The sequence below is a fragment of the Lissotriton vulgaris genome, chromosome 11 (assembly GCF_964263255.1).
Source record: "Lissotriton vulgaris chromosome 11, aLisVul1.2, whole genome shotgun sequence".
Taxonomy (NCBI): domain Eukaryota; kingdom Metazoa; phylum Chordata; class Amphibia; order Caudata; family Salamandridae; genus Lissotriton; species Lissotriton vulgaris.
Genome location: NC_141699.1, coordinates 596,274,605 through 596,294,024, shown reverse-complemented (window position 1 = coordinate 596,294,024; position 19,420 = coordinate 596,274,605). Strand labels below are relative to the sequence as shown.

The 19,420-nt window shown below is 43.8% G+C and overlaps 1 protein-coding gene across 1 annotated transcript in view; it reads right to left on the bottom strand.

Annotated features, from left to right (window-relative positions):
* Positions 1–19,420, bottom strand: part of PIWIL2 (piwi like RNA-mediated gene silencing 2) — a 2,549,426-nt gene that overhangs the window by 1,899,335 nt on the left and 630,671 nt on the right. Inside the window, exon 8 of the mRNA XM_086944806.1 lies at positions 13,761–13,878. Coding sequence (XP_086800932.1) covers positions 13,761–13,878 — 118 coding nt within the window. The remainder of the gene's footprint in view (positions 1–13,760; positions 13,879–19,420) is intronic.

Here is a 19,420-nt window from a genome sequence, read left to right as displayed (position 1 = left end):
TTTTTTTATACCCGCATAAAAGGTTTTAAATGATGCTTTTTTATAGTGACAAAATTGTGAGCTTTCCTAATTGTCAGATTAAGCATTCATGCATTTTTACACAGGTTTCTTTATCATGTTCTTGCAATATTTTATATTGTTATTCCCTATAGCACGCGTGATTGCACTTTATGTACAGTTAGAACTGATCTTGTCCAGCACTGTTATTTGCACTTTATTTTTAGCCTACCCTGATAACACTTGAATATTCCTACTATAGACTTAGAATTTTTTGCGTTCCATGGATTTATCCTGGTATTTTTCTACAAATCTGCATTGAGCGACACTTTACAAAAATATTTTAATTGATGAAATTTTAAACTGCCATGTTCAAATATTTAACTGGCATTTGTATAATTGTGTTTAACTTATTTTGCGTATTTGCACGAAGAATAGCTATTTAACACACAAGATGTTGTCTATGTCTATAGTCACGTGATTGTTCGAAGGGCGGAGCTTATGCTACTCACTCAAGCAGTACAAAAAAGTTGCACTAGTTCGTTGCATGTGAACAAGGGCTCTTGAAGCCCGAAACGCGTATTGCCCTCCTGTTTTACCAGCTGCAATAAAGTAAAGAACCTGTGAATCCAGTGGTCCGTCTCCTACTTTGCCTGCCTCGCCGGTCCTGGGTGGATCAGGAAGTGGCGTTTGTGGAGTTGACATATATATATATATACACACACACACACACACACACACACATATATATATACATTAAAGAAGAAAAGTCCTTACAAATAACTTAGACATGCAAAGCAGGTACGGACACCAATTCTTGTGCAATTTATTCAGTGCTTTTATTCCAATTTCTGTGCATAATCAAGTTACAGGCTGATGCCATCGTCCATGACCCGTTTCGACGACAGACACACAGACACACACAGGATATTCAAGAAACGCTCTGGGATGTTTGGCTGAGATCTGCAATGAAGACCTCAGCCCCATATATCAGAGTCAAAATTAATTTTGCTTTGACAACTCAGAATATTGGAATAAGAGAGGGATTTTCTGTGGCTTTAACGAACAATTAAAGGAAAAGCATAGCTGTCAGCATCTGGTCTTTAGTATGCTGGTAAGCTTTCCAGCACCCGCCTTCATCAAACAGTGTTTATAAGTTGTATCCATTTTCTATTGCAATGTTGATGTAACCTGTCCCCTTTTTGGCCATAAGCCTATTTAAGACTATCATCTTTGTTTTATTATTATTTATGTTCATGCCATGTCATGCTTGTAGCAGTACACATTTAAGAAAGAACAAAAGTTACTTACCTGTAATCTGTGGTTCTCCATTATTGGTATCTTTCATAGATTCACATGCCTGAATCATTCCCAGTTGTCGGAGTGTGAGTCCCACGGTACATTAAAAAAAGCAATAATTATGCACATAAAAACCATAACAGAGGTAACATAGAACCAGGAAGTAAAGTAGCTAGAAACTACAAGGAAAAAAACTTCCACATTTATGACTTGTCCAAGTTATTATATACAGTCCAAACTGCAGCCAATCAGGCAACATCGCCCTCAAGAATGTTCTCCTCAGAGGCTCAGGCTCTCAGATTTTCTCGCACAAGAGTGATCCAAAGTGAAAAGAGCATAAGCGAGCCTCTGAGGGGAAGTGGGTGGGTTGCATGTGAATCTATGAAATATACCAATACTGGAGACCACAGATTACAGGTAAGTTACTATTGTTCTTCTCCAGTATCGGGGTATCTTTCATAGATTCACATGTCTGAATCAGAGTAGAACAATACCAAAGGGGATGATGGACAGAGAGTTTGAGCAAATCAAACACTCACCCAGAGTCAACTGATCTGGGTTTAATCCATCATCATTCTTTAGCTCACTACACCACCCCAGTTCAGACATGGCCATATGCAAATCAGTCTGACCCTGTGCCTCATGGGAACAGTACAGCCCAAACTGCCAAGCCATGTCTTCCCTGGACCGGAAACAAGCATCCTGGGACGGGTTTGGATACTGTTGATCTGCTGAGGGAATCCGCCAGGACATTGGAAACTCCCAGAACATGTATCGCTGACCAGCTGATTCGGTGTAGTATCGCACAGTCCCAAATTTGTCGGGCTTGTTGAGGGAGCAGGGCAGACTTTGTTCCTCCTTGCTTGTTCAGGTAGTGCATACTTGTTGTTATGTCCGTCCGGATTAATACTGATGCACCCAGGATGATGGTGCGAAAAGATTTTAGGGCCAGGAAGATGGCCACCAATTCTAGAAGGTTGATATGCCAAGTCTGTTGCTGGACGTTCCACTTGCCGCTGACCGTCAGCCCTTGGCAGTGCGCTCCCCACCCCTCGAGGGATGCATCTGTGGTGATGGTAAAACTTGGAGCTTCCACCCGGAATGCGCATCCTTTTTTTACTTTCCATTTGCGAGTCCACCAGAGTAAGCCTTCTCGCATCCGGGGAGTGATGCGAATGAGATCGTCGAAGGGCCCTGAAACCTGCGACTATTGGTCGTTGAGCTCTTCTTGTAAGGGTCTCATTCTGAGACAACAGATGGGGATTAAAGGAATGCATGAAGAAATCAACACCAGAAAGGACTTGAACTGCTGGATATAAACACACCTTTTTGATCGCAACAGGTGGGCAAGTCTGCAATTTTTTTGTTGCCTTTTGTTTGAGACAAATGCTTGTGTCAGTTCAGTGTCTAACGTGGCTCCCAAGAACGTCTTTCTTTGCGATGGGACAAAATGAGACTTGTCGAAATTGATGGAGAGGCCCAGAGATTGGAAGAGGGAGAAACATCTCTGAATGTGGGCGCTTGCGGCTGTGAAAGAATTCGCCTTGATAAGGCAGTCGTCTAGAACAGAAAGATTTGGATCCTCTCCAGACGAAGGTGTGCGGCCACCGGTGCTAGACCCTTGGTAAACATGCGGGGTGCGGAACATAGTCCGAAGGAAAGACTTTGAACTGGAAGTCTCTGCCAGCCACTCTGAACCGCAGGAATTTTCTTTGTCTGGGTAGAATCGTACATGGAAATACGCGTCCTGGAGGTCAAGGGTGGCCATGTGATCCCCCGCAGAAAGGAGTTGAAGGATTTCTTCAAGTTTTAACAACTTTTTAAAATATTTGTTGAGGGAGCGAAGATCCAGAATAGGGCGCCATTCTCCCGATTTCTTCTTTATCAGGAAAAATCATGAAAAAAACCTGGTTCCTCTTTACGATTGTGGGACCATTTTGATCGCTGCCTTTCGTAGCATAACATTTATTTTGGAAAAAAATGCTCCTTGAGAATAGCTGGAGGTGGGCATTTGGGAGGAGAGTTTGGAGGCATCTTTAAGGACTCTAGAACATGGCCTCTGGCCAAAATGAGCAGGACCCACTTCTCCGATGTTATAGCGGACCAGTCTGAGTAAAATTGGGAGATTCTCCCTCCAGCTTTTAAAGGGGTAGGAGGTAGAGTAGGTGGCAGGTGGCGGTTGTCACTGTTTTTTAGATGTGTCTCGTCCATGATAGGAGGGATTTCTCTTATTCTGTGAATATGAGGTATTTTGTTGACCGTAAGACTGTTGGTGTTGGGACTGGTATTGTTGGTTACTTTGATATGACCTTTGTTGGTTATAGCCTCCTCGATTAGAAAAGGATCCACTGCCTTTAGCGCCACGAAAGGGCTGCTTCCGAAACTGGAGATTACCAAGAGATCTTGCTATCTCGGTATCTTTCTTAATGGACTGAAGGACCTCATCCACATGTTGGCCAAACAGTGATTTGCCATCAATTGGCATTTCAATTATCTTTGCCTGAACCTCCTGGCGAAAAGATGTCAATTTTAGCTAGCCTTGCCACCGTAGTACTGCGGTACCTGCTAGTTTTCTAAATCCTGTAGGTGCGACATCAACGGCTGAATCTATGATTTCCGCAGAGATACGCTCTCCTTCTAGCAGGACTTTTAAGGCTTCTGATTTAGATGGTTCCCGCAACATGTTGATGTAGGGAGAGATGTCTGACCACATCTGTCTATTGTACCGGCCTAAAATGGCCAGTGAATTAGCAGCACGGACGGTTGTCGCTGCCATGGTGTAAACCTTTCTTCCAATAGCGTCCAATCGTCTGCCATCCCGATCTGGAGGAGCTGTGACCGGAAAGGAGGGGTTTCTAGCTCGCTGTTGCGCCACTTGAGCAATAACAGAGTCAGGTTTTGGTTGACTTATGAAGCATGCAGGCAAGTTATCTGGTGCCTTAAATTTCTTGTCGAGGCAAGGCAGGACCGCAGGAACAGAAGCAGGAGCCTTCATTAACTTCAATCCCTCTTTCCAAATGAAGTCAATGATTGGGATAGTGCGTACCTGCTTCGTCTGCTGATCTTTAAAGTCATATAGGAAACACTCATCCTTTTTTGTTTCCATAGGCAGGAGGAACCTTTGTGTTGCCCTTTAAATAAGAAGATGAAAAACTATGATGTCAACTGGAGGAGAATCGATGGGAGCTGGAGTTGTAGGAGACTGAGTTTGTATCTGGTAATCATCCCACTCCGTAAGAAGCGATCTGTCATCCAATTTGTCTTCCTCCGTATCGTCATATGAGGTGTGAGCATCATGGGAATGCTGCGAAGGCACTGGAGAAGGTGGTCTGGGTGACCTCAATGCAGAAAAGGAAGTTTGAGGCTCATGGATGAAGCAGATTCAGATGGAGGGAAACAGCGATAATAATCATCTAACATGAATTGTAGATTGTTTAATAGAGCCAAAGGCATTTGTGCCGTCAGGATCGTATCTGGAGCTGGACCCACAGTCTCTGGGGAAGGATTGTCAACCTGATTCGCCTTGTGATATTTAATGAATAATTCTGAAAGGCTCCTGGCAGTGCGAAATCGGTCATCCTCTTCGGACTCCTCATCATCCTCCCAATAAACCAGTAATTGTTCAGATAACTCTAGGGGTACCTTAGTAGGGGAAATATGCAGTGGAGAGAGGGCCTCCAATGATGAACCACGTCTGTACAGCAAGGAAGATGCTGTTGTCAATGGTGGTAATTGCCCAGACGTCGTAAACGGTGCAGAGGGTGCCGCTGCCGTAGACGCTGACCAAACCTGAAATTCTGTGCAAGCAGATAACTGTTGCGTCGACGAGTGAGCCGTCGACTGAGCCATCGTCAATTGAGCTGGCGTCAATGAGGTAACCGTCGACGAGGCGGTCGTCTCCGACAAGGCAGTCTTCGTTGACGAGGCGGTCGTCTCCGACGAGGCAGTCTTCGCTAACGAGGCGGCCGATGAGGCGGCCTTTGACGAGGTGGCCGTCGACAAGATCTTTATAATCTTCGTCGTCGTTGGGACGTCGACGGTAGATATAGTTTCATTCATCGACGAGATTGGCCTCACAGAGACGGAAACCAGCGTCGACGCCGATGATGCAAACGACAATCATCTGTGGTCTCGGCAACGAGAAGGTTGCATTAGACGTCATTGTAGCGTCAACTGAGTTTCGTCGTCGACAACAGGACTTTTTTCTGAGGTAAATCCTTCTCAGAAACTCGTTTTGAAGCCAGAGACTTCACAGTTTTTCTCGGGGGTGTAGTAGGCAGAGACTTTTGGAAGGTGGAGGAGCCTTTTTAGAGGTGTAAGGCAAATCAGCACCTTTAGAGGTTTGCTGGTTTCTCGACACCTTAGCCCCAGGAGAAGACAAATCCTCCTCAGCAATCCTCTTCCTAGAGGACATAGTTGAGTCAGAGGCAACACTCCCCACACATCAGATAAGGGGTTGCCTGATACTTAATCTTCTGTAGCCACAGAAGTAGAAGTCCTTCTCTGTCTCCGAGAGTTTTTTGAGGGAATGTCCTACAGATTTTTCAGTCTCTCACCTGGTGATCAGGATACAGGCAATAAATGCACATCTTGTGTGGGTCCTCAGAAAACAGCCGGAGCTTCCCACAAGACTCAAGATCGAAAGAGATTTCTTAGATGAAGACATCCTGAAATGAAGAATTAGAAGAGTACTGAGCAGAGCTCAGGGAGACTCCCTTCATAGGACATGTGGTAGAAAATCTGAGAGCCTGAGCCTCTGAGGAGAACATTCTGGAGGGTGCTGTCGCCTGATTGGCTACAGTTTGGACTGTATATAAAGACTAGGACAAGTCATAAATGTGGAAGTTTTTTTCCTTGTAGTTTCTGGCTACTTTACTTCCTGGTTCTATGTTATGGTTATGTGCATAATTATTGCTTTTTTTATGTACCGTGGGACTCCCACTCCGACGACGGGAATGATTCAGGCATGTGAATCTATGAAAGATACACCAATACTGGAGAATCAAGGAGCTTCTGAAGCCCTACCCATGTCCGATTTATTAGCACAAAGTTGTCTACATAAAAGAGGAATGTGACAGAGAGGGAGCCCAGTTAGGTAGGGTGAGTCACAGTCACATCCAACTGTTGGCTTAGGCATGCTGTCTGTCCAAGATGTATACCAACTCAAACCTTACATAAGCACCATTATTTAAGGCCTGAATTGGTATACATCTTGGCAGATTTGGATTGATTTGCGCCTAATTTCAACCGTACCACAAAATCGTAGAGTCAATGCCAGCTTGCATTACATATTTGGCATCCAACCAGGATCATTTGGAATAAAGGACAGCAGGAGTTCCTACCGTATGTCAGGCAAGAAATTCTGGCCATGTCCCACAACACATGAGTGCATATGCCTAGAAGAGACATTGCATTCAAAGAAATTAGGGACAGGCTGGCTAAAAAAAAGTCGCTTTTTACTAGAAGCATCTACACTTTGATTCGCTATCCAGTGAATTTGATGAAAATGTGGTTGGTTTACTTTACTCGTTGACACCTGTGCTGAAAGACTTTCAGACGAGGGCTCTCTTGTTGGGAAATCCATGACACTAGGGATTGGCTTGTATCATTCGGCTTGACCAGAGGAGCCGAGCATGGCTTTGACCCAGTGGCCTTGAAGGTGTCTAAGTGCCTCATTAAAGAAGGTGGTACTAGTCTCAACAGTAAGCAGTTTCAAATCTAACCCCTCTACTGCTCTGTGCACCACTGCTAACAGGTGCTTTCTTCTATTGATTGACCAGGTGGTGGATCTAGCTTAGTTTCTGGGAAGGTGTCAAATCCACTGGCATTTTGCAGGTCTAAATGAAGATTTTCATCTGTGTAGTGAGGGAAGGCGGAAGGGGCATTAAATTGTCTGACAAAATGGGGAGCATTTTGCACGCGCTGGACCGCATCACAATCAGATCCAAAAAGGACCTCTAGGTTCTCATAATACTGTAGTTGTGGTGGAAGGTGGCTGATGGTCATTTCATTCACTACTGGTTACATATTGGTAAACTCATATGTGACATAGGACTGACATGGGCCGTCAGTGGTCCAGTGTCAGACATTCGCACTGGAACCAGATCCAGCACAAGCACTGGAGGAATCTGTGGCAGTGCATGAACGAAAAGGATTGCCCTGGGCCATGGAGTCAGAGTGGAAGTTTTTAACAGCATTGGTAAGAGCCCAGAAGCGGGTTTCATGGATGCAGTCTGCATTTGGGGAGGGTGGGGTTGTGGAAGTCCGATTAGTAACTCCTGCAGCTCCATGGGGCTCAGAGGTGTTTCAGCAGTGGCCAGCAGCATCTTAAATAATATGTAGCATGGCCTCCTTAAAGCCTTCGGCCTGCTACTTGGGGCCATGCCTCAGGGAACCCAGGACCAACTGTGGGAACGGATCAAGTTCGGACCACACTGGAGGCGAGGGGCCCTTCAATGCTGCTCTTGCACCTTCTTGCCTGATTCTGAGTGGCGAGAGGGTTGTCACATCTCACTTAGTTTTCTTGTGCTTATAACGAGTTTTAAACTTTGACTTAACTGAATACTTTAAGTGAGATTTCACACAGTAACAACCCAGCGACTTGAAGCAGGATCGCTGTTTTGAGTACGATAACTTATGTTCAGCAACAAAAGCTTCACTTCTTGCTCACTGATCACCTGAGGGCACATTTCTCACATAACTTGACTAGAGCCCATGTATCAAAGCCAATGCATCAAAGCCACACGTTTGAGCGTCTGTGACGGACATTTGCTTTCTGCATATACCACACTGCTTGAATCCTGTTGTTCTCGGGATAAACATCTTTCCAAGCACTCTGAAAGTTTTCTGGAGATGTTGAAAAACCAACAAAGTTAGGAGCAGAGCTCCAGATCCGCAAACTCTGCAGAAAGAAAGGAACGGACGTTAGAACACAAGCAGTGTAAAATATGTGGCTCTGCAATATAATTTCTGGGGCAATACAAGGGTCACATCAGAGCCACACAGTGCAATCTGGCAGTGCTCAAGAGTCATCGCTGGTAGAATTTTCCAGATACAGCATAGCAACTGGGATCATCTAAAAGTGATGAATCAGTGGTTAGAAGGAACCATCAGAAGTTTAGGTCACTGGGTATGCATGTATTGGAGAGTTTGATTGATCGATCTGATACGGGGCCAAGGAAGAATGTGTAAAAGCTCCATAATGGGATAGAAGTCTCTAGAGCAAGAGGAAACTGCAGGTGAAAATGGGGCTGAATTTGCATCTAGTAAAAAGGGAATTACAGCCTTATATTGTCACATATTCTATCTTGACTGATATGGTATCCTTAAATAATAAACCCTTAAAAGGGTATCCTTAGAAATAGTAGCCAGCTTCCTCTTTTCTTTCATTGGCAGGTAAGTGTAATGGCATGATATCCAGATGGGACAGCTTTATTAAGTACTGGAGCTTTATCTTTTCCCAAACAGGGTTCTCAGATGAATGCATGTACAGTTCCAAATCAGGAAGTAGAACAAACACGTTAAATGTTCTTACTCACTGAACAGGCGTTCATTAGCAAATATTTTGACTTGTGGAAGTCAGGGTTTGTGTCCAGGTTGCTGATGGTGTCATCCACTGAGCTCCTAGCTGCTCTATCACTATTGCTGGGTAAGATTTGTTCCTCATGTGTTTGAGAAGGTGAGTAAGTGGGCAGCCTGCATGAACTGATAGTGTTGGGATTGTTGCTTTCCATGTAATCACTAAACTGCTCAAACAGGTCAATTAGAGATTTGCTGGTGTGCTTTGGTAGGGTGAGTACGAATCAGAATTGGGTTGTCAGGTTTGTTTTGGTGTCTGGTTGAAATGGAGTTGAATGCTGGTGTGATGTAACACCTCCAAATACAACTTCTCAGTTCTCTCTTGCCCTCCCCTTACAGACCTACTAAATCTTCACTTCCCATTCTATGCGAACCACCTGCTTGTAGAGCTGTCTAGTTCATAGAAGCGCCAACCTCAGATTACTGAATTCTAAGTTATGGATGGACCTGTGTGTGATGTCTTCAATTCCACCAACTGATGTTATTTATATATTCTGGTCCAATAACCAAGACAAATGTACTTTTTGGTACGATGTTATAAGCCAGAGAGTTCAATGGTGGCTTTCCAGACCCTGAAGCCCAATGTCAATAAAACTCATCAACAAGATATAGCCTTAACTTTAACTGTGAAGGTCTTCTCCTTAATGGCATGAAGTTCCTTCAATGGACAGCCTCAACAAGATAGACCCTTTTCAACAGCATTAGCCACCACCAGGCAACAATGCTAGTCCCATTAAAGGCACTGAGGCATTGAAGTGTCTGGAAAAAATGGCAGAAGATTCTGACAGATGACTTGGATCAAATCTATTGGAGAAGAGTCTATTTAATAGCTTGGCCCACATGATGGCCGCAAAAGCAGTCACTCCTTATTGGACTGTTTAGGTTCCTCAGCCTAGCAATTGCCCTTTGCATCTTCTCTTTATAGATTGTGTACATCTGCTGAATACTGTCTGATTTGCACTATTACCATTCAACTGATCTGTAGAATAAATAGTAAAATCCCATTAAGTCGGACTCTAAATAAAATCCCTGTTCTGAACTATGACTTCCAATGGGAAGAAAACATGGATTGAAAAACTGAATGAAATCCATAAACTGCAAAAAAAAGCACAACATTCATCAGGCGTGCAACTCAAAAATAAAACGGACACACTTTTATAGTTAGGATTACTGGGCAAGACATGATCTTTTTTCTTACAAGTATAGTGAAATATTTACTAGAAATGGTTGCGTATGCCTATGCGGGCAATATACTTTCATTTATTGCTAATGTAAAGATACATTTGCTGGCATGTACAAGTGCAGTTGGCATGCTTTTATGTTATTTGTTAAAATCTGATGGTAATAAGACATTAAGAAAAGCGAAACCTGCTCACAAGTGATTGACATGATTGTTGTTTTTGGAGCTACAGAAAGGAGAGCTGGAGGACTGAATTGGATGCTGTCGATTCTTCTGGACTGGAGCCAAAAGAGGATGAGAAGCCAGCATCTATGTCTGCTGCATCATTTTAGCTCACAAATGAATCTTCCTGAGGCAAGGAACTGAAAGAAAGTAGGACATTTCCAGGGAGTGATCAAAGTTCGCTCCTGAGATATCAATGATCTGGACAGACAGATCTCAAAGATCATTCCTCTACACCTGCAATTTCCAAGGTGCATGAAGGTGCACATCATTTTTGATTAGTGCTTGTTTTTTTGAAGCCTTTGATAACAACGCCACCTGATTAGGAAATAGGACATGGTTTAGGTAGAAAAGAGCTATCATTTATTGAAATAAAACCAACCACCGAAAGGTTTTAATGCATCATTAATTGCAAACATGACATCATTTTAATTTTAATGCCATTTATTAACTAGTATAATTTGTATCATGGCTCTTGTTATAATGATTCATCAGATGATGTTACCTATACTGTCTAAAACTCCAATGAGAAGTAGGCAATTACACAGTATCCATCTTCACTGTGCAGTTATAGTTAGGTCAGACTTTCCATAGGAAAAGTGTTTTTTGCTTTGCTAGTAAATTTCGTGCCGTCTGACTAATCTTCACAAAACTTTCCCCCAAAATCTATTTCAGCTCCTTCCTGTAAAAACAATTAAGCCAAATTTGAAGAAAGCTAGATTTTTACCCAGATGTTGTCTGTTTTGTGATGTGATGTAAATCCATTCAGCAGTTTTGAAGACATTTAGGTTAAAAAATAGAGATATATTGACTGTTGGTATATTTTGAGTACCGCAAGTCTGAGAATCCAGAAAAATAAAGCGTTAGGATTGGATGAACAGGCCTTTTCTCCCATTGTTCCCTTTGTTGCTGCGAGACGAATTTCAGTGCTGCGGGAGTGAGCGGTCGGATTGGCAAGCCTCAACATAAGAAGAAATGTTGCAGCTTTTATTACAGGATATGGGAGACGAGAGTAAAAACCCTTGAACTTCACTGAGAAAAAACAAAGGTTAAAGTGGCATCATAGTTCAGTGAAAAAGCTTATTTTCCCCTATTGTGAAAACCACATTCTAAATCTGGTTAGTCACGGATACGCTGTAGCAATTGTGGGAAACCAAAGTGTTTTCCCACTGTTGCTACATCATAAATGAATTTCAGGCAAAGCTTAGAATGCTCTCTGAGAGCCATTCAGTGCAGCACTGGCTCTACCACAGCTTTGAGAGGAGAGTCGGTGGAAAGGCACAAAGGAGGTGGGAAGGTATAGATGGTGGGAATGGGTGGCAAAGTCAGGACCTTTGTTTTTATACCAGGGACACAAAGGACAGCCCACTCTGTATGTATAGCTCTTTCATTTCTACTCTCCCCCCTGCTTATAAGTTGAAAGCAGGGAAGATTATCTGGGTACACTATACATAACATAAAAATTAAACATGGCCAATAGTGAGTAACAGGGATGTTTTTCCCTTCATGTTTGTGAGTGACATCGTAAACAAGTCAAGCTTTGTTCTGATTTATGATGTCACTCAGAATACCTGGTCCCATTCATTATTCACCGTTCTGACTATCTTTCAGTAATTCTATAGATTATATTTAATATAAGCAAAATGTCAAGTCCTAACTACAGATACTTGTGTTCAGGTGATGAAAGCTAACACTTGTTTTACACACTAGATTTTTCCTTGATGATTTTCAAGGTATGCATGAGGCTTTAACAATGCAGTGGCTTGTACCTGTAATTGAAAGTTATTCACTTAGAATCAGAACAGAAAAAACATCTTTCAGTTATAAAAAAAATCAAAGTGCTTTTACAGCGCAAGTATTTGACAATTTTAATAGACTGAAAGCAATTCAAATGCAGATAACTATCCTAAAAATAACTCCATTGTTTCCAAGTGTAATTAAGCGGTAAATCATGCTTAATGTCATCTATGGTAAAAGTCCTTTGGAGATCATGAATTTGTCACCCCATTACAACTCACACCCAAGTTCTAGTCACTATTTTTCTGTCACTCAAACTAAACTCAAATGGTCTAGGCTTAGCGATCTATCTCCTGACCATGGACGGACATACATAATGGAATGCTCTAAATCCTTAGTTTGCACCATGCCTAATACAGCTTCAGCAATAGTCGAAACAGATCTATGAATATAAGTTTCTAGATTCTAACCAATCAATTAGACCCAACCAGTGCGCATTCTATTGTCCAATCCAAACCAACCACTGTAACTTTCTGGATGATAGTGAAGTGTCACTTCAAATACCCTTTCCTTGGCACTACCATAATAAGATTTTCAGAGCATTAATGCTTGTTCCACAAGAAATGATGCAATGGACCCACCAACATCGATCAAACTATCCAGACTCCAAAAGTGATCTGATAAAGCAACACAGAAAGTCTTAGAAAAATTCAACCAACATCTATAAAAAGCATCCAATTTAATTTCAATTTTCTTTCACATGGATACATTTCAACACTTTCAGAAGCCTAATCAAACATTGGGAACGGGTTTTTAAATAACCCAATATGCTCACTTACTGAATATTATCATGATTAAACACAAATTCAAACGTTCACCAAAAAATCTAAATGCAATTAAGTACATCATCAGATGCAGGCAATTACATTTAGATGATTTAAATCTAGCCAATAACTTTAATTGGCCTTGATTCATCTCCAGCCAATTAAAGTTATGTTACATCCATGAGAACCAACACAGTTGAGGTACATGGAAAAGTGGGTGAAAGAGCTTGGTTAATATTTATTGTTCGTAGACTTCTATGGAGCACAGCCTGATAATATTATGTCATTGTAGCACCTTCTGTAGCTTGGTTAATGCCAGATAGAACAGGTGGGAACAAATGGGAAACTGCCGGTCCACAGGAACTTGGTGCAAGTGCCCCACGGTAAAACAGGATATAAAAATGAATGGAGATAACCATTTCTATCCTGAATACATGTTGGGGCAATGTGAGTATGTGAATCACTATTTGAATTGCAAAGGTTCTCAAAAGGGGTCCGACGGCTATCAAAGCTGATAGTCGCTACACCAGTAGCAGGGAAACCATAAACGGATTTACTAAGCACGATAATTTTATTTGCATAGTGCTACAATCGACCTTAACAAATAAAATAATGGCAATTATTTCTCATGGCACAGTTATAGTAGCAAATTTGTAAAAAAAAAAAAAGAACCAAGCCCCAAATGTATATCTTGCCTGCGAAATTATGGATTTTCTAGCAGTGACACAATTACCACCATTATATGCAAGAGAAAACAGGGAAGTAGTGGCATACGAAAATGAGACATGGCCCTTTGTTGACTACCGCACATTGTTAAATCACAAGCCCTCGATTTTGTATTCAAACATTTTCTAGGGCATGTATTTGCATCAAAATTATCCTGCTCAAATACAGTCTGCTATTCGTCGATTAGAGACACTTACCGTTTGTAGCTTGATAGGGAGGTAGAGGATTAGTCCATCAAAAGCTGTGACATCACCTGTGATGCCCTTGTGCTCCTTCATCATCCCAAACCGCATGCTCTTGCACTCTACATTGGGGCTAAGGAAAAAGATTAACACAACTGTGAGACCAAGGCAGGGTGTTCCCCAGAGTCCTAAGATCCAAACCAAGAGCCAGCGCCCAACCCTGGACTCTACCAAAAAATATCTATATGATGCACCTGCTCTCCAGGCTCCTACAATCATCATCGAAACAATGTGGCAGCATGACTCAAGTTTGCCATTATGTCTCAAAATTATGAGCACCCAACTCCCTACAGAGAGAGACAGGTGCTCAGGCTACTAATTAGCTCACTCCCCAAAGCGTGATCGGGAGCCTTTAACTCAAGTATGACGAGGGCTTAACAGATAAGCTTATGCTCGAACAGCACATCATATTTATCTTAACATAAGATAAAGTGTAATTCTCTTAAGTCGCGAAGCACCACACCCTAGAAACACTAAAAGGACAAAAGTAATTACAAAAAAGTTACTAGAAAGTTAAATCAGCAGATGCAGGCTGTTTGAAATCCTACATCTTCCCAACAAGCATCTTAAGGGCACCCTCAGCCAAGTCAGATTTAGGAATACAGGTTAGTCTCAATTCTCATGACCATTTTTGCTTTCAAACTGATAACATGACTCTTGGGAAATGCCTTCAACAACACACAGTCTTAGAAAGGGCATACCTCAGAAACTATTTAGTTGCCTGAATAGATGCTTGAGTAGCAGTTTTAACAGAAAAGCATGAATTCATTTCCATATTTCACTAATCCAATTGAAGTACAGTTTTCTTACTGCTGCATTTTGTATTATACAATAATCCAAACATGTGACATATCTATATCAAAAAATCTCAATCTCTCATTGTAAAAAGACACAGGTATTGATTTGATTTTGGAGAAGAGAATAATGGCTGTTGTGATGGCAAATAATATTACCCGCCATCCTGAGGGTTCTCGCCCACCAAATTAAGAGTTTTTCGCTGGCCCAGCAGACCACTTTGTACACAGACAGGAACCGCAGTCACTGCGTTTCCTTTTAATGTACAAAAAAGCTTGGTGTATTGCTGCTTCCTATTATTACGAATGTATACCAAACATAGCCAGATTTTTCTGTTTTTTTAAAGCAAACTCCCAAAGACCCTCCCACATCCTGGGAGATATTTCCCATGGTGTAGAGGGGTGGGGTGGTGGGGTTGTCAGTTTTTTTTCTAACCTTTACCGCCAGCTTTTCCTGAAGGTTACAGACAGCTTTAGTTCTCTATACAGGAATATTACTGAAAAGATCCCCTGCTGAAATGTATCTTGCTGTACGAGAATGGTGGTGGCTGGTTGTTTAATGACTTCAATGAATACTCATTATTATGATGTACAATTAGGGTTACAAGTAAATAACTTGTTTCCTGCATTGTGGGATCTTCACTGTATTTAAATGCAAGCACTGCGTCGCCTGCACTATTTTATTCATTATTTTCACACCTGAATATCCTGGATCTTGATACACGTTGAATATTGTAACGTCCAGATACGGCTCAACGAAGGCTCGAGGTACAGACGGAGAGAGCGGAGCCTCACGTCCTGAGCTGTAGCCAGCAGAGAGTCTTTCACCGAAAATAGCCTTAAGCATTTTGAATTTTCTTGGCCATACCTGCGAGTGGATTTCCTGTTGCCTGCTCCTGCATCCGAGGCCACCTTTCGCGACACCCGCTCCGCGGGTGCCGCTGACCTTTAGCCCGACCCCGCCCTCCCTGGTGTGAGCGTCCACAGTCGGTGGAAAGGCAATCTCGCTCCCAGGTTGAGGCCAGCGGGTCCCTCACAGCGCGGCGAGCCTACCGGGGGACTGCGAGGACCAGCAGCCTCAGTTCCACACAGCTGGTGCCTCTTCCCCCGGCGGCCACGCCCCCAACCTTCTAGTATAAATTAAGAGGGGCCCATACCGCACCGCGGGACGCACGCGCGACGCAGCCCGGGGCGAAAACCGGGCAAAGAGCGGCCCGTTTTAGGCCGTTAGAGGCAGGTAGAGACTGGACTGGGCCAGACCATTTGCTCCTACCGCCCTTCTCTACACTTACCCCCCGAGAGGATTTACCTTCTGTATCCACCATGGCAACCCGCGAATTCAGAGACAGAGCGGCCAAATCCAAATTGAAAAATGGTACCTTGGATGATTTTATCACTAGGACCCACACTGCAATCGACAATTAAATAACTAAAATGCAACACAGGGTCTCTATAGAACTAGAAGCCGCTAGAAGACTGTCTGTAGAGCTAACTGCTGCCAAAAAATCCTCCCTTGGCCCTATTGCATGGGCCAAATCGCCTGAGCGCCCACATGGCCCTGCTCCCACCCTGATCGTCACACATGCTGACATTCATCAATCACAAACGGGTAGTACACCCCTATCACAGGGGGGATCCACACCAAAACCCACCCTTTCCCCACAACTGCACCTGGGTGAAACTGATGAGAAAAAGAAGGAAGCCGAAGTAGGTTCACCCCCCGAAGCGATAATTAACTATGCCACGCTACCAAAAGGTGGAAATCTCCCCACGTCAAAAAATGAACTTCATAACAAAAGGAAGCGTAAAAACACCTCGGCATACTCAAGGAAAAAGGCCAAAATAGCTAAAGCCCAGTTACTAACCAAGGCACCACCTCAGGCTTCCCCAGCCCCCTCCCTAATGACCACCTTTGCTCCCTTGGATACGAGCCCAGAAAATATTCCCCCACACTCGGTAGTCATCCAAGAAAATAACGATCTCATAATAGAAAGTGATTCCACCGGAGTTCCGCTCTGCACTATCAAAGGAAAGGATGTTGAGTTTCTGACCATTGTTTGGGAAACACTTAAAAAACTTCTCTCCCCTTTGGAAGTGAGATTTACCCATATAGAAACACAGCTCCTGGAAATTGAAAAAAGTATTTTAAATTTGGCAACTATCACCATGCAGAACAATAAAATAACCTGCCCACATGGAACTCCGCCTCTCACAGCACCACCTGTTCCTGTAATCCCAGCTGCTGTCAACTCGCTGGCGCCTATGAAGGTCAAGTCCCTGGGACCCTCTAATGCCACCTTACTTCCCTCCCCTGCTGTACCTTCATCTGCCAGTTCCTCTGCTATTCTTAAGGCCAAACCAATTCCAAAACCTCGAAGCAAGGTTAACACTAATATCCCTTCAAATAGGGCAATGATGACCACCGCTCAACCGGCGGTTGAAAATCCTCCGCCATACCCATTAGTTACGCCAGGCCAAAGGGTACCATCCTCGACAGGTCAGCAAAATTTGAGGCAAAATGGCCAGAATCCTAACCATCTTACATCCCAGAGAGCTAGTACTAGTTACATACGCTCAAGGGGTTATGTAGATCTTCCCCCTGAGGTTAGCTCATATGTTGTAGTGTTGACAGGGGTTACAGAACTGACGTACAACCAGCAGGAAAACTTTGCTTCCTTAACACCTTGGCTGCTAGGTGTTTTCCCCTCCTGTGCTGGAAATGGCTCTTCCCCATTGTTCATGACGAGCTCAGCTCGTCATCAGCACAGCTCAACTGTGCATCATGACGAGCTGAGCTCGTCATCAGCATCGAAAGGGTTAAAGAACAAGGTGATCCACTGGTTCAACGTCAATAAACCAATACCCAACCACCTAAGGAGCAAAATCCTCATGGTGCGTAGGGTACCTTGGGTAGGCACCACGCAAAAGTCCAGCAGTGGCGATTGCGTGATTGTCTCCTTTGAGGACCCAAACACTGCACACGCCATCTACTCCTGGACCAACCATAGTTCAAATTCAACAATAGTAGCCAGACCCCTCACTTTCTTTTACCCACCCCGGTCCCACTCAACCCATGGGGGGAACTGGAGAAGGGTCCGGGATAGGAATTGTACTTGGGGAGGGCAAAGTAATCACTGGTCAGACGCATCCGGCGGCTGGAATGGGGCACCGATTTCCAACAGATACGGGTGCCTTGATGAAGTGGATTGACGTCCACATTTGCCAATCATTGCACCCTCAACACCCATTCCACCAAGCCCTCAGTTCCATTCAATGGGCCAATCATTAATTCCCACTGTATTAAATGCACACACGGGCGGTCTAACTCTTCCTCCAACACTTAACCAGGCGAAGGCTCACAAATCTAGAGTAGGGCCAGGTAGGCGCTACATCAGCCCACCAAAGCCATTAAAAACTGAAACCCATATGATTGATAAAGATAGTCTCCCCACACTGAACAGCCCTAAACTGAACAGCGCTCGACTGGACGTTCCCACACCCGAACAATATGGTAAACTCTGTGTACATGATTGTTCCGAGTCATCAGCCACCAATAGTAGACCAGAGGCTCTGGGAGTAATTTCCATTCTCTCCTGGAATGTCGCAGGGCTAGCCAATAAAGTAGATACGCCTGAATGGGGGGGATCTCATTGAAGGGTATGATGTATGTCTCTTCCAAGAGACATGGGCAAGAGAAAATTATTCTCGGCCGGGTTTTGCTACTTTTGACATAGAAGCAAAATGGGGAGGAAAGGGCCGACCATCAGGAGGACTCTCGACCTGGGTTGGGTCCCACTTGGGATGCAGGGCCACACACTTGGAAACCAACTCTTTGGACTTCCAGTGTGTCTCCCTCGACTGGCCAGGCGGAGGAAAAGTCACACTGATCAATATATACTCAAGACCAGTGGGGGTAGCAGCGACTTCGGGACCAGTCGAGGATTTAGCGCAGTTCCTCGACACACTCAATCCTTGCTCCCCGCTAATTGTAGGTGGAGACTTTAACCAGCAGTACGAACCGCTCCCTGACTACCTGGTGGGTGTATCCAGTGAGGACGACGAACTATGGAACATCCCCACTCCGACACACTCACCGATCAGGGCTTGCTCCCCACTTGCCACTCAAATAATGTCCCTCACGCTTAGTCACTCGTTGAGGGCTTGCAATGGCCGGATTAAAGGTGACATCCCGCCTAAAAATACCTTTAACAGACCGGGTTATGAGTCACGAATTGACTACATAATGGTTTCAACTAGGGACTGGGGGAAAGTGAAAGACTTTGGCGTATTCCCCAGACTTGATAGCGATCACAACTTGCTCTCTATAAAATTTGAGATTCATGGCCGACAAACAGATAAGGTTGATGGTAATCCCGCACCGCAGTCAGACCTTGCACTAACCAGCAATAGGCGCAGAATTAAATGGGCCAAACTGCTGGAAAACCAAAGTAACATCGGGAGACTATACTCATTAGTCGTTCCCGCCCTGGAAAAGGTAGAGCACTGCATGCAACACTCAGCTAGTGAAAAGCCGGGACTAATGCTTGAACTTGGTAACATTCACTCCGAGTTATGCACTAATCTCGCAGAGGTGCTGAACCCAGTGGCAAGGCCTCAAAAGTCCAAGCAGAAAAGAGCCACTTGGTACAATGCCTCGTGCAGGGCAACAAAAGCTGCACTATTGGAATCACTAAAAGCGCGAGACACTGCAAGTGTAATTAGGGAGAGACGTTCAGCATATAAATCAGCCCTCCGTGTTGCCAAAACAGATTGGGACGAGGAGAATTGGTCCAAAATGACAGCAGCCCTTGTATGTCGAGA